General features: G+C 42.5%; 1 protein-coding gene across 5 annotated transcripts in view; it reads left to right on the top strand.

Moving 5' to 3' along the window:
- Positions 1-15670, top strand: part of NOX4 (NADPH oxidase 4) — a 372675-nt gene that overhangs the window by 71691 nt on the left and 285314 nt on the right. For 3 of the 5 annotated variants that reach the window (XM_073569264.1, XM_073569265.1, XM_073569266.1), the window contains 2 exons: positions 10937-11047; positions 14091-14175. In XM_073569264.1, coding sequence (XP_073425365.1) covers positions 10937-11047; positions 14091-14175 — 196 coding nt within the window. The remainder of the gene's footprint in view (positions 1-10936; positions 11048-14090; positions 14176-15670) is intronic. The other 2 variants (XM_073569267.1, XM_073569268.1) reach the window with 1 other exon arrangement.

Here is a 15670-nt window from a genome sequence, read left to right as displayed (position 1 = left end):
GCATAGTCACGTCCTCTTCAGAGGCCCCCGGTCCGTGGTTCCACAAAAATAGCAATAAACGAATGTGCACTACAACATCTGTGCCTCCGCTTCCATTCATTACATTGTGGGCGATATACTTTGTGGCATTTGCGCAGTAATGGCTTTCTTCTGGTGACTCGACCATGCAGCCCATTTTTCTTCGAGTGCCTCCTTATTGTGCATCTTGAAACAGCCACACCGCTAGTTTTCAGAGAGTCCAGTACTTCAGCTGATGTTTGTGGGTTTTTCTTTGCATCCCAAACAATCTTCCTGGCAGTTGTGGACAAAATTTTTGTTGGTCTACCTGAACATGGTTTTGTTTTTACAGAGCCCCTGATTTTCCATTTGATAATCACAGTTTGAACGCTGCTGACTGGCATTATCAATTTCTTAGATATCTTTTTGTATCCCTTTCCTGTTCTGTACAGTTCAACTACCTTTTCCCGTAGATCCGTTGACAATTCTTTTGCTTTCCCCATGACTCATAATCCAGAATCAACAGTGACTGGATGAAAGATGTAAGAGTCAGGAACCCAAAAACTCACTCAGCTTTTATGCACACACACTGATTACAAGCAAACAGGTCACAGGTGAGGATGTTACCTTTAGTAGCCATTCAAACCCATTTGTGTCAACTTCTGCACATGTTATCAGGCCAAAATCACCAGGGTATGTGAACTTTTGATCAGGGTCATTTGGATGTTTTGGGTTGTCATTATGATTTTAAAAAGAGAAAACACAGTAGTGTGACAATAAATGGCTTCACCCAACCACTAACCTCTCTGAAAAGGCCAAGAAAGCAAAAATTCTGCCAGGGTATGTAAACTTTTGAGCACAACTGTGTTATGTATGTATATATACATATATATCAATGTGTGTATCACCAACCAATCACAAAGCATCTTTCATTTCACCAGAGCTGTTCAAAAGAAGCTGAGCTGTGATTGGTTGCTATGAGCAACAGTTTTCCTTGCAACCAATCACTAAGCATTTCTCATTTCATCAGAGCTGGTTAAAAGAAGCTGAGCTGTGATTGGTTGCTATGAGCAAGTTTTTCCACTTGACAACACCTCAGCAGACACTGACATTGTGGGAGAAATCTAGCATCCCTGGGAACATAAGCTCCCAGCCATTGTCTGCTCCCTCCAGAAAGGAGCAGAGAGCACATGGCAGAAATGAATTCCCCCTCCCGTGCCTATATACCCATCACACATCCTCCATCCCAGAGGCACATCTTCCCTCTTAAATGGATCATTGGTATGGAAGTCAGAGCAAATCCATCCAGCGCTTTGGCTTTGACCCCAGGCCTCTCTTAAAGGGATCCACGGTATGGAAGTTAGGACTGTTCCACTCAGCTCTGTGGTTCTGACCCCAGGGTCTCTTAAAGGGATCATTGGTATGGAAGTTAAGGCAAATCCACTCTGCGCTTTGGTACTGACTCCAGGGCTTTCTTAAAGGTTAAAGGTATCCCTGGTATGGAAGTCAGGGCAATTGCCTTCAAATGCTCTGGTACTGACCCCAGGCTCTCATGAAGGGATCGCCTCTATGGAAGTTAGGGAAAATCCCTCAGCGCTCTGATTCTGACCCCAGGGTTCTATTAAAGGGATCCCCACTATGGAATTTAGGGCAAATCCACTCAGCGCTCTGGTTCTGACCCAAGGCCCCTCTTAAAGGGATCCCCGGTATGGAAGTGAGGGCAAATGCACTCTGCGCTTTGGTACTGCCCCAGGCCTCTCAAAGGGATCTCCGGTATGGAAGCTAGGGTAAATCCCTCAGCGCTCTGATTCTCACCCCAGGCTTCTATTAAAGGGATCATTGGTATGGAAGTCAGGGCAAATCCACTCAGCACTCTGGTTCTGACGCCAGGCCTCTCAAAGGGATCCCCGGTATGGAAGTTAGGACCGTTCCACTCAGTGCTCTGGTTCTGAGCCAAGGCTGACGGGATGATGTGGGATATTATGGGTAGTAGTCTGGTGGCTCTGGCTGATGGGATGAGGTGGGATATTAGTGGTAGTAGTCCGGTGGCTCTGGCTGACGGGACGATGTGGGATATTAGGGTTAGTAGTCCGGTGGCTCAGGCTGACAGGATGATGTGGGATATTAGAGGTAGTAGTCCGGGGGCTCTGGCTAACGGGATGATGTGGGATATTAGGGGTAGTAGTCCGGCGAGTGTGACGGGATGATGTGGGATATTAGGTGTAGCAGTCTGGCGGCTGTGACAGGATGATATGGGATATTAGGGGTAGTAGTCCGGTGGCTCTAGCTGGATGATGTGAGACATTAGGAGTAGTAGTCCAGTGGCTCTGGCTGACGGGACGATGTGGGATATTAGGGGTAGTAGTCCGGTAGCTCTGGCTGACGGGATTGTGTGGGATATTATAGTGAATGTGGCTAAGCGGAATGGGCAGGGCTATACACATATATATATATATATATATATATATATATATATATATATATATATATATATAGCTAATCATTATAATTTGTTAAAACTAACTGTAGTTAGTTACTATGCCCGGGCAGCGCCGGGCTCTTCAGCTAGTCTCTATATATAAAAATGTGTGTATCACCAACCAATCACGAAGCATCTTTCATTTCACCAGAGCTGTTCAAAAGAAGCTAAGCTGTGATTGGTTGCTATGACCAACAGTTTTCCTTGCAACCAATCACTAAGCATCTCTCATTTCACCAGAGCTGGTTAAAAGTAGCTGAACTGTGATTGGGTGCTATGCGCAGGTTTTCCCATTTGACAACACCTCAGCAGACACTGACATGGTGGGAGAAATCTAGCATCCCCAGGAACATAAGCTCCAGCCATCGTCTGTCCCCAAGAAAGGAGCAGTGAGTACATGACAGAAATGAATCCCCCCCCCCTCCCGTGTGGTATCATGAAGTGACACACCTGAATGTAGGAAAGTGCACATATTAAATGTCATGTGGATTTAATATTTTCTCACAGACACTTTTATGCATTATTGATGTGTTACTGTGCTCTGATGCTGTGAGTTTTTTTTAAAGTGCTACTTTCCCCATAATTCACCTGAATATACCCATATAACACGTAATGCTTTTCCCATAACAACCCATTAAATATGATGCTATACTGCATACAGATGCTGTACATCCATGAGCAACTCAGCCGGACAAATTACAAGTTGACGGTGCATGAAAATGTGTGTGAAGGTTTCTCTACTGTACTAATGTATAAGGTTTGTGCCTGTCCATTGGTGAAAAGCAAGACTGTGATATTTATGGTGGCAGATAAGTGAGAATATCAGCTTGATCAGTAGAAAACCTGAGATCTTAGTGAACCATGTTTCTGTGCAATTTCACTATTCTACTTTTACTGGCTTTGACAGAATGATGTGGGATATTAGGGGTAGTAGTCCGGTGGCTCTGGCTGACGGGATGATGTGGGATATTAGTGGTAGTAGTCCGGTGGCTCTGGCTGACGGGATGATGTGGGATATTAGGGGTAGTAGTCCGGTAGCTCTGGCTGACGGGATGTGGGATATTAGGGGTAGTAGTCCGGTGGCTCTGGCTGACGGGATGATGTGGGATATTAGGGGTAGTAGTCCGGTGGCTCTGGCTGACGGGATGATGTGGGATATTAGTGGTAGTAGTCCGGTGGCTCTGGCTGACGGGACGATGTGGGATATTAGGGTTAGTAGTCCGGTGGCTCAGGCTGACAGGATGATGTGGGATATTAGAGGTAGTAGTCCGGGGGCTCTGGCTAACGGGATGATGTGGGATATTAGGGGTAGTAGTCCGGCGAGTGTGACGGGATGATGTGGGATATTAGGTGTAGCAGTCTGGCGGCTGTGACAGGATGATATGGGATATTAGGGGTAGTAGTCCGGTGGCTCTAGCTGGATGATGTGAGACATTAGGAGTAGTAGTCCAGTGGCTCTGGCTGACGGGACGATGTGGGATATTAGGGGTAGTAGTCCGGTAGCTCTGGCTGACGGGATTGTGTGGGATATTATAGTGAATGTGGCTAAGCGGAATGGGCAGGGCTATACACATATATATATATATATATATATATATATATATATATAATCATTATAATTTGTTAAAACTAACTGTAGTTAGTTACTATGCCCGGGCAGCGCCGGGCTCTTCAGCTAGTCTCTATATATAAAAATGTGTGTATCACCAACCAATCACGAAGCATCTTTCATTTCACCAGAGCTGTTCAAAAGAAGCTAAGCTGTGATTGGTTGCTATGACCAACAGTTTTCCTTGCAACCAATCACTAAGCATCTCTCATTTCACCAGAGCTGGTTAAAAGTAGCTGAACTGTGATTGGGTGCTATGCGCAGGTTTTCCCATTTGACAACACCTCAGCAGACACTGACATGGTGGGAGAAATCTAGCATCCCCAGGAACATAAGCTCCAGCCATCGTCTGTCCCCAAGAAAGGAGCAGTGAGTACATGACAGAAATGAATCCCCCCCCCCTCCCGTGTGGTATCATGAAGTGACACACCTGAATGTAGGAAAGTGCACATATTAAATGTCATGTGGATTTAATATTTTCTCACAGACACTTTTATGCATTATTGATGTGTTACTGTGCTCTGATGCTGTGAGTTTTTTTTAAAGTGCTACTTTCCCCATAATTCACCTGAATATACCCATATAACACGTAATGCTTTTCCCATAACAACCCATTAAATATGATGCTATACTGCATACAGATGCTGTACATCCATGAGCAACTCAGCCGGACAAATTACAAGTTGACGGTGCATGAAAATGTGTGTGAAGGTTTCTCTACTGTACTAATGTATAAGGTTTGTGCCTGTCCATTGGTGAAAAGCAAGACTGTGATATTTATGGTGGCAGATAAGTGAGAATATCAGCTTGATCAGTAGAAAACCTGAGATCTTAGTGAACCATGTTTCTGTGCAATTTCACTATTCTACTTTTACTGGCTTTGACAGAATGATGTGGGATATTAGGGGTAGTAGTCCGGTGGCTCTGGCTGACGGGATGATGTGGGATATTAGGGGTAGTAGTCCGGTGGCTCTGGCTGACGGGATGATGTGGGATATTAGGGGTAGTAGTCCGGTGGCTCTGGCTGACGGGATGATGTGGGATATTAGGGGTAGTAGTCCGGTGGCTCTGGCTGACGGGATGATGTGGGATATTAGGGGTAGTAGTCCGGTGGCTCTGGCTGACGGGATGATGTGGGATATTAGTGGTAGTAGTCCGGTGGCTCTGGCTGACTGGATGATGTGGGATATTAGGGGTAGTAGTCCGGTAGCTCTGGCTGACGGGATGATGTGGGATATTATAGTGAATGTGGCTATGCGGAGTGGGCGGGGCTCTACACTCAGCTTTATATATAAATATAATCATTATAATTTGTTATAACTAACCGTAGTTAGTTACTATGCCCGGGCAGCGCCAGGCTCTTCAGCTAGTGTATATATATATTTATATATTAAGTAAAGATTTTTGTTACTTTTTCATCGTTCATAGTACTGGCTAGTAGTTGTCTGTAATCCAAGTTCTTATAGTGTATTCCGGTAAGAAGAAATTATCACCTATCCTTGACATAGGTGACAATTACTACATCAGTGGAAATCTACTGAAATCCCTGATTGTTATGGAACTTTTGAAGATACCCAAGTGACTTTCTATAGTCATGACTGTTTCTGACTACTTGTAGTGATAGGGACTGAGCCAACAGCCCGGATTGACCCTTAAAAGCATTAAGCTGTTTGCAATCTGTGCAAGCAGCAAATAAAAAGTGATTAAAAATGTTTAATAATAAATACTGAAATTTTTTTTTACCTATTGTATGCAATAAAAAAAGATTCAAAGGTATTCTTAGCCTTTAGGTGATGTTGAAAAACATATTATATGTGCAACCTGTGCCCATAGGGACCCTGTGACGCTGAGTCACTTCTCATGGCCAAGACGGGAGATGGGATAGTCAAGGAGTCCGAGGTCAAAGGACAGGAAGGTATGTCATAAACAGAAGCAAGAGCCAGAGGCGTAGTCAGGTAATGTTACAAGGTCAGAATACCTGGAGGATAGCAGATCAGAGCAGAAGGGGTTAAACAGACAGATGGTCAGAACGAGGTCCAAGGTCAGGCAACAAAAGGTCTACAAACAGAATGCAAGACACAGAGAGACAAACCACACAGTAGCTGAATGTACATCTGGCAGAGATCTGGGAGAAACAGCCCAGTTAAGAAGCCTGGCAATCACCTAGGATAATGAACATCTGGAGACAGCCAATGCCTCCCAGTCTCAGATTGGACGGCAGAGCTGTCAATCAACACACTGACAGCTTAGCAGTCTTCTGCACTAGACTGGATGACTAATCTGTCAATCATAGTACTGACAGCTTCAGCATGCCCCTGACCTGTGATTTGCAATCACACAGGCCCATGTTGTCCCTGTCCCCAAGCACCAGATGGGGATATATTACTAATTACCCTGGATGGAGGAAAGCAAGATTTACTACAAGACCAATCTTTCTAATGATACCCATGGGTTGCTGGGGTAAGTGACGGAGTCAGCCACTTTATACTCCATCACAACTGTTAATAGTATGGCTGTCCTGAGAACACTGATTCAGTTAACAATGTGGAAACTGTGGACATATTGTCTATTTGCCTATAAGGGGCTAAGCTAAAAAAAATTCTACTCTCACTTCAACATAAATTACCTACCAACAGTGGTGAGACCCCATAAGGAGAGCTGGGGTCCCACATTTCCGGTGTGAATGGAGTAGTAATGCGTATATGGGAGCAATAGTTTTACATGTGCATTACCACTCCCATAGACCTATAGAAGTGAATGGAATAGCGGTCTGACATGGGCACTATTCTGCCACATATACATGGGGAATACAAAACCCATCCGGATTGTTGGGGGTAGCAATTGTACATTTATCACCTAAACAGATAGGACATCACCTTTAATGGAGGAAGGATTGTGAATGACAAAAGGAATGTGCTCAGAATTGAGAACAGTTTTTACACAGGGACCCTCAGCTGTCTGTGGCCCTTTGTACCATCCTTCTTCCAATTTGTAAAAGGCAGAATATTTGTTTGATTTTTCCAGTTGGAGGACGTCAGGTGCACCCCATAAACTAGTCACCACCATTTCAGCAAACATCACGTCTATACTTTATTTTTCTTAATGACCCAGTGTCAGATCTCTGAGCAGGAGGCTTCAGCAGTGATTTTCCAGAGCAGTTTGTGATTATAGACCCAAGCCTTGTTGAAACCAATGACTGTTATTAGCAGTTGTCGTCATGGAAGGACACACATGGCTGTGCCACGACATGGGGGTGGTGTATTAAATAGAGTTCGCTTTAGGTGGGATCAATGTTGTACATAAATTGTGTTTAGCTTTTTAGAATTGTTTTGCGATTGTAAATTTGCCACAATCTTCACCTTTGAATCACCGGTTTGCATTTTCCACAACACCTCTGAAGTTGGCTGCTATTGCCAGCTACAATTAAGGACAATTGTGATCAGCATACGGTTAAAGGACCATCAACATATAAAGGTGGGTGCATGCAGAGATATTAAATAGAGTAGTTCAAGATAAAGAAATTATATGGATGTGACTTGTAAATCTAAGTGATTGACACCCAAAAGATAAAGCACATGCTGTATCACATCTGAGTCAGCCCTACAGACTTGATCTCATTTAATAGATGATGTGATAAACAGACAATCTGCAAATTCTTTTTTTCCATAAATTGTTGCCTTTACACCTGAAAAATCACCCAGAAGTGATGGCCACAAGATGTTTTGCTCCAATGCAAGTTGCTATCCACTTTCTGTTGTCAAGTGTAATCCATAGAGTACAAAAAGTGGAGGCGGAGCTTAGTCTCTTTTCAAGAACTGGAGGTGGTCCTTTTTCTCTCTACAGGAAGTGGAGGTGGTCCTTTTTCTCTCTACAGGAAGTGGAGGTAGTCCTTTATCTCTCTACAGGAAGTGGAGGTAGTCCTTTATCTCTCTACAGGAAGTGGGGGTGGTCCTTTATCTCTCTACAGGAAGTGGGGGTGGTCCTTTATCTCTCTACAGGAAGTGGGGGTGGTCCTTTATCTCTCTACAGGAAGTGGGGGTGGTCCTTTATCTCTCTTCAGGAAGTGGAGGTAGTCCTTTATCTCTCTTCAGGAAGTGGAGGTAGTCCTTTATCTCTCTTCAGGAAGTGGAGGTAGTCCTTTATCTCTCTACAGGAAGTGGGGGTGGTCCTTTATCTCTCTACAGGAAGTGGGGGTGGTCCTTTATCTCTCTACAGGAAGTGGAGGTAGTCCTTTATCTCTCTTCAGGAAGTGGAGGTAGTCCTTTATCTCTCTACGGGAAGTGAGAATGGTGCTTTATCTCTCTAAAGGAAGTGAGGATAGGTCTTTGTCTCCACATTAAGTGAGGGTAAGTATTTGTCTCTGTACAGGAAGCGAGGGTGGTCTATTGTCTCACTACAGGAAGTGGGGATAGTCCTTTTTTCTCTACTGGAAGTGGTTGCAGTCCTTCATCTCTGTACAGGAAGTGGGGGCGGGTCATTATCTCTCTACTAGAAGTGGGGGCGGGTCTTTATCTTTCTAAAGGAATTGACAGTAGTCCTTTGTCTCTCTAAAGGAAGTAAAAGTGGGTCTTTATCTCTCTACAGGAAGTGAGGGTTAATCTGTGTCTCTCTACAGGAAATGGGGACTGGTCTTGTGTCTCTGCTCCTTCTCTTCTGTGTGTCAAAATGCATACAGGCATAATAGTCTTTCAGTTAGAGGCAGGAAATCCATTGACAATATGAACCTCAATGCTGAAACATAAGGGAAAAGAAATTACAGCACCCATAATGGTGGTAGAACACTGGTGAAGAGGATCCACTAAAAAAAGTTAAAGAACAATGGAATTGGGTGTGACAGCTACTTCTGCTGTCTAATATGTCCAAGAACTGTCTCAGAGACGTGAGTAGACTCTATATGGGTAACACAAAGCAAGTGGTGGCTTTTTACAGATTTTTATTGGAATCAAAGAACTTCAAATTACACCTCTGATTCCACCTCCACTATCTGTAGGAGTGGTCCATAAAATCATCAAATGAGGGACCACATTTAAAATAGGCTACATTAGGCTGAGGTCACACATGCGAGAAACTCGCACGAGTCTCGCATCACAATACCCGGCACTGCCACCGGCACTCGGGACCGGAGCGCTCAGTTGCATAGAAATACATGCAGCTGAGCGCTCCGGTCCCGAGTGCTGGCGGCAGTGCCGGGTGTTGAGATACGAGACTCGTGCGAGTTTTTCGCATGTGTGATCCCTGCCTTAGGGAGATACTGATTCTGTCTTTGACATGAGTGTGAATTATGTGCACTATTTTGTTAGCAAAAGAAAAAGATCCTGAATTCCGAAGAGTTAGATTTCACTCGAAGTCTTTACACCCCTAATACCTTCTTGAAATTAGAATCTGTTGATAACCAGGGAATGACATCCTGCTTTAGCGTGCATGATATTCACAGGATTTGTAGTATAATGGTGCTTTTATTCTTCGAGGTTGGTCAGTAAAGCGCGTTCCACCATGTCAGTTTTGACAAGCTCACTTCTTAAACATAATTAGAATCCGGGAGGAGAAGATTCTTTTAAAATTTAAAAATTGCTTCTCAAATTCTCTTTGAATGGAGACATGTAAAACTCATGAGCATGACTTGTTTGTGTCTCGGGAAGATATCAAAAAAGGAAAGTTGATGTCGGCCTTCATAATTTATCTGTTTACTCCTGTCTTGCCATCATTATTTCATCTTGAGAACATTCAGTAAGTGAATGGGCTTCATGTACCTTCAAGTAGAATACTAGCTTCATTCGAGTCCACCTTCCCTCAAATTTTGTTAACGACTCACAATTTATCATTATACAAATTCAATTACCGTATTTATGGAGGAATGCTACCAAATCCTCCATCAGGCTGAAATTCCCATCACAACCAGATGGCAGCTGTTCTGGTTCTCATAATCTAAATATTCCACTGCACATATAGAAATATATAGCATAAATATCTCCCATCTGAGTATCCCAAAATCAGGTTTTTTTTTTTTTAAATCTGGTCATCCCACGACACTTATCTCTGGATATATTGAGCCAAGAGAAATGGTAAAAAAGGACCCTTATATTGGATGGAGGGGTAATCCACAGAGTCTGGAGAGTTAGCTCATAGACCTTGAGAGCTTCTAAAAGAGGACCTATAAGGGGGACAAAAGCGGCCAATTTTCACTCTCATTTTATTCCTGCAGATCCAATGTTTTTGCTTTTTTAATCACCTATATGGTTCCGAAGTTTTTATTTAATGCGACCAACTTGGTAATTTTTATGGTTTTTACCAAGAGGTCGCTGCCCAGAAGATTCTTTTGGCGGCGTCTCTTTAGGCTGTTCTACATAATTACCCTCTGAGCGATTGATGAAATACTCAAAATAAGAGCAAAAACATTTTTTACCTTGTGACAGGTCCTTTTTAAGACTATATATGAAAAAGATGGGGATCCCAGTAAAGCCAAAATTGTCATCAGTACTTTATGGAGTGGGCGCACAACCTATAGCTCCTACTATTTTATAGGAAGGTCTAGCACTTGATCACTATCCACTGTAGGAAATATAGGTAATGTATTCTTCGGTCTTGTCCTCTAGTAATTTTGGAATGTCGATTTTCTTAGAAAATGGAGATCACGCCATACTAAATTTTCAATGATTTTATAAACTCAAGAGGAAAGTGAGGAAGGATACATTTCTATTTCCAAAATGGTCAGAGTCTAACCTATGACCCAGTAGAGCTACCCAATAATGTTCACCAATGGACTACAACCAAGGACTAGTTGCCTACTATTGTTGCTATATTAATGGACTTATTGTCTACACTTCACCCTGACGCTTGTTGTGTTTGTCCAGTTAGGATTGTGTATAAGCAGAGCTTCAGCCTCCATCCTCAACTTCAACTGCAGCTTGGTTCTGTTGCCGATGTGCCGGACTCTGCTGGCTCTGGTCCGTAGATCTAAAATGGTAAGTGCACGTCTCTTCTACATTTTTCTTCATTGAGTTGCCATATTGTTTTTGTTGGATTAGTAGATGCTTTGTGTTTCTAGTTGCTGTAACCAGTCCATGACCCTATGTCCTGGGCTTCACATTGGAGTTATGCAATTCCATCATGGTTTCTGGTATTTTTACAGCAATATCAATATTAGTAGACCATAGTATAAGCCAATACATCCTCCAATTGTCCCTACCTGTCCTAAAACTGGTCCCACACAGCTGTTAAGGCTCATAAATACTCAATAGAATAGTATGTTTTTAATCAATAAGGTTGCACCAAAATGTGGAAGAATTGAGGATGAGTCAATACTTGGGCACCTGTAAATGGTTGGTTACCAAAAAAAGTGTGGATAGTTGATAGTTTGCTGATTGTTGGGAGTCTGTCCACTGGACCTCTAGCAATGCAAAGAATTGGGTTCTGAAATGTCCATTGGAATTGAGAGGTGGCTGTGCAAGTGCCCCTTTCATTGTTCCATTTATGGGACTAAGTGAGAAAGTCGAGAGCTGTACTCTCTCTTCTCTGGCAGTTATCGTGCCAATGAATGGAGCAGAGGCTGAGCATGCACATCTCAGCTCCATTCAAGATGGGGCTGCAGGGTTCAATAGCCTCTTTTTCGGGTTCCTTGTCCAATGGATAGGAGATAACTTGGTTTTTTTTGGAAAAAATACTTTAAGTTTCACTTATTAAAGCTAGGGCTCCGTGGCATCCTTTGGTTACTCGGGAGGTGACCAAAATCCTGGAGGCCATTGCAAGTTGGCCATGACTTGTTGTCATACAAAGGGAAAGTTGTATAAATGTCATGGTAATGCAGTGATTTTACAAAGACTCACGGATGACCAACAGACACCACGGTGTCCTAGCCTAAATCACAGGAGCAATAGGAAGCTTTTGCGCTCCAACAGAATAGTAATAAAAGTGACTCTAACCACATCTTGCGGTTTATAGCACCGATGTCCAGTTATGTAATCGAAGGTTCCCTGTAATGACCCCAGGTCCTGCCAATATCCCCCCACGTAGTAACCCCAGGATGGATTCACAATGCTACAACAATGAAGATTCACAAACTATTTATCCTCACGAATGCCGACTTCTACAACCTCTAGGCATAACTTTTATACTAATGTTCCAAAATTTGGTTTGGTGGGTTCCTTTTTCATCATAAAGATGAAGTGACACGTGAGCCATAAAATCCCCATGAGCAAATCAACAGAGCTAGCTCGGATCGCAGCAGTTTAACCTCTTAGATTCTGCCGTATATTATGACCATGGCATTTAAGAGGTTGAAAATGGGGAAGGGTATCTCTTCCATAGCTCATAGACATTTTGTGTGGGTGGTCAGACGGTTGTCAATGAAATTCTCATGGCAGCCAGGCGGGGTGGGGATGCTACAGAATGCCTTTGTATCCTCCATGTTTGTCCACCAAGAAGCTCAGTCTGTGGCTGAGAATTTTCTAGTACATGGCAATATTACAGTATTGTAATAAATTACATATATGACAATACAGTGTATTCTCCAAGAGATAAAATAGTCACAGGTTCAAGTACCATAGGGGAAACCAATAAAAAATGCCAAAAAAGTATTGTAATATATCACATACATATTATAATACAGTGTATTACCCAAGTCATAAAGTAATCACAGGTTCAAGTACATTGGTGGAACCAATAAAAATGTAAAAAAAAAGTCTTCTAAAATTAGATATAGATGTTCATGTCCCACACCCCACTTCTCCCAGAATAAATAATTAAATAAAATCTAAAAAAATTTTGAAAAAAGAAACACATTTGATATTCAACCTAATAAAATATTGTAATATCAATCACATATGGTGAACGCTGAAACAATAAAAAACTAACGAATGCTGTTACTTTGTTCACTTTGCCTCCAGCAAAGTTATTAAAAAGAAATCAGAACGTCATATGGACCCCAAAATGGTAATGATAAAAACTAACTTGTACCACCAAAAACTAGCCCTGATATAGCTCCCTAGATAAAAATAAAAAAGACTATGGCACCGGTTAATCAAAGGCTGTGCTTAATTTTTTGCGAATTCCCCCCCCCCCCCCCCCCGACTCGTCAAATTCATGATGAGTGGCTTCGTTCCTTACAGTACAAGCTTACTCCAGTCCTTCAATCATTAAAGGCCCCATTTTCTTACGTATGAGAAAAATGGAGAGTTTTATCAGAGTTTAGTCAGTGTGGTCCGAGTGTCGTTGGTTTTCTCGTACGTGGAGAGAAAAGGAATAGTTTCTCCATCTTCTCCATACTGACGGTCCGTGAAAATCGGACTGCACTAGTGAATGTCATTCTATTGCAGTCCAATTATTTTTCACTGACCCATAGTCTTGCATTGACAATTTTGATGTGACCCTCGGATCAAAAGATCACGGACATGTGAATGGCCCCATAGATTATCACAGGTACGAGTGCTATCTGCGAAAACCACGGATACCACTTGTACGTGAGAATTGAACGTCTGACTGGGGCCTAAGAGGCATTTGCCTCTTAACGAATCAAGAGTGTCAGAATCCAGCACGCCTCTTCAACGCCGGTGTGAAAATCGTCCATCTTGATGACTCGGGGCCTATGGAAGATGAGAGAGAAATATCCAAACTGACCATGTTGCCCACAGCAACCAATCAGAGCTCAGCTTTCATTTTTTAAACTACTGAGGAGAAATGAAAGTTGCATTGTGATTGGTTACTATGGGCAATAAAGTCAGTTTTACTATTAGACTGGTTTTTAGGCCTACATGTGGTATTTATGTTCTTCTGTAATCAATACAATTCCAATTTTTCCCAAAACCTGCCATGGACCGCACATTATCAGGCATTTGTCATCCGTTCCTTATATAGGAGGGTTTCCTGCAATACTAGTATCTAAATCACCGCACTGCGATAACAGACTCGGCTCTGCTATAGCTGAATTGTAGTGTTACCATGGTAACTGATCTGTCTACCGCCATCACCTCTATATTATGAGTGGTATATATTTTTTTTTTTTTTCTATAGATTGTAAGCAGGAAAACCAGAAGACTTCTGCATAAGTACAAATCATTCCATGCAGCTTGTGGCATCGCCATTTGTGTCTTTTCAGGTAATGTTTATATTGTCCGCCCCCTTAGAAAATACCTCCATTTGTCTTAAAAAAAAGTCCATATTCTTCAAGCCCTGTTGGTCAGCTTTAAGAAAGACCTAATTCACGCTTAATACTTTTTTCCCATGTTTCATTGTCAATAAGACTTCATGCCCAGTTGGCCTTCTTAAAGGGGATGTTCGGTGAAAACAAGTTAATCGTCCATTGAAATGATCATTTTTAGATCGGTGGGGGTCCGACTGCTGGGACACGCACAAAATCGGTAGAGCAGGGAACTTTTATCTTCATTAGAATGGATCAGCTGTGACTCTGCACCATTCATTTCGAGCACTGCACTCTGCTTTTCTTTTTTCCGGCAGCTCCATAGAGAATGAATAGAGCTGTGTTGGGGTATCTGACATGCTCCATTGTGTAACAAGATTAAAGTGCCCTGTAGGGGATATAGTACCCCCGTTCTGCCAATCATCGGGTTCTCAACATATCAACAAGTTAATTTATTTTCACCAGGCAAACCCTTTAAGGAGATCCAAATCCCTTCCAAACTTGTATCTAGAGAACTTGACCTTCAATCAATAAGGCCCCGTTTTGTCATGTATGAGAAAAATGGACTGTTTGTTTTGATCAGACGCTGATTAAAGTTTTATCAGAGTTTAGACAGAGTGGTCCGAGTGTCATCAGTTTTTCTCATACGTGGAAAAAAAGGAAACGTTTCTCCATGTTCTCTGTTCTGTAGGATAGGGTGTGTCCTATAGAAGCTGACCTGCAGTACCTGGGAGCGGCCACTAAACAGTTGACGGAGACACGGCAGGAGATGAAATCAGCTGATCGGTGGGTGTGCCAGGTGGTGGACCCCAGCAGATTTGATAATTAGGACTTATCCTAGGGATAGGACATCAATGTCATAGTTGTGAAGTACACCTGCTACTCTACAACAGTAATTTTGCAGCTCCTATGAGATGTTTTTACCTTTCTAAACCCATTGTGATCTGATGTCAACAATATTTGCAGTATAACCACTGGTCAACTGGACGCTAAGGGTATATAAATGTAAGAGTTCCAGTCAGTCTGGAGCTCATATGTAATGTATGAACTAAGTTTAAATGAAGTTCTTACTCAACAACAAGGTCCATTGACAATGGGTCATACAATATGCTCAATCTTCTACCTCCTCAAATACATTGAGGTCCAACAGCAACTGGCACTGTCGAACGGAAATCTTCCAAAAGGTCTCACTTAATGTCTTGACTTCGTTTAAGGTCTTGACCTTCTCTTTACTCACTTCTTGAGCTTACTACAAATGAAACCAGGTTATCACGATATCATGTTTATTTATCATGTGTTTTTTTTTCCGAAGTTGGTCATTTCGCGCCACTCATCACTAAGAAAGAGGGACAAATCTGTACAGTACTCTCATAGAACAGTAGGAGCTGAGTAAACCAGCAAACCATGGAGATTTTAATCATAAATTTTGGGACCCTATGAAGAGGTGGGCCTC

The sequence above is a fragment of the Dendrobates tinctorius genome, unplaced genomic scaffold (assembly GCF_039654945.1).
Source record: "Dendrobates tinctorius isolate UK_male_01 unplaced genomic scaffold, ASM3965494v1 ptg000023l, whole genome shotgun sequence".
NCBI classification, from domain to species: domain Eukaryota; kingdom Metazoa; phylum Chordata; class Amphibia; order Anura; family Dendrobatidae; genus Dendrobates; species Dendrobates tinctorius.
This window is presented reverse-complemented; position numbering and strand designations above follow the sequence as displayed.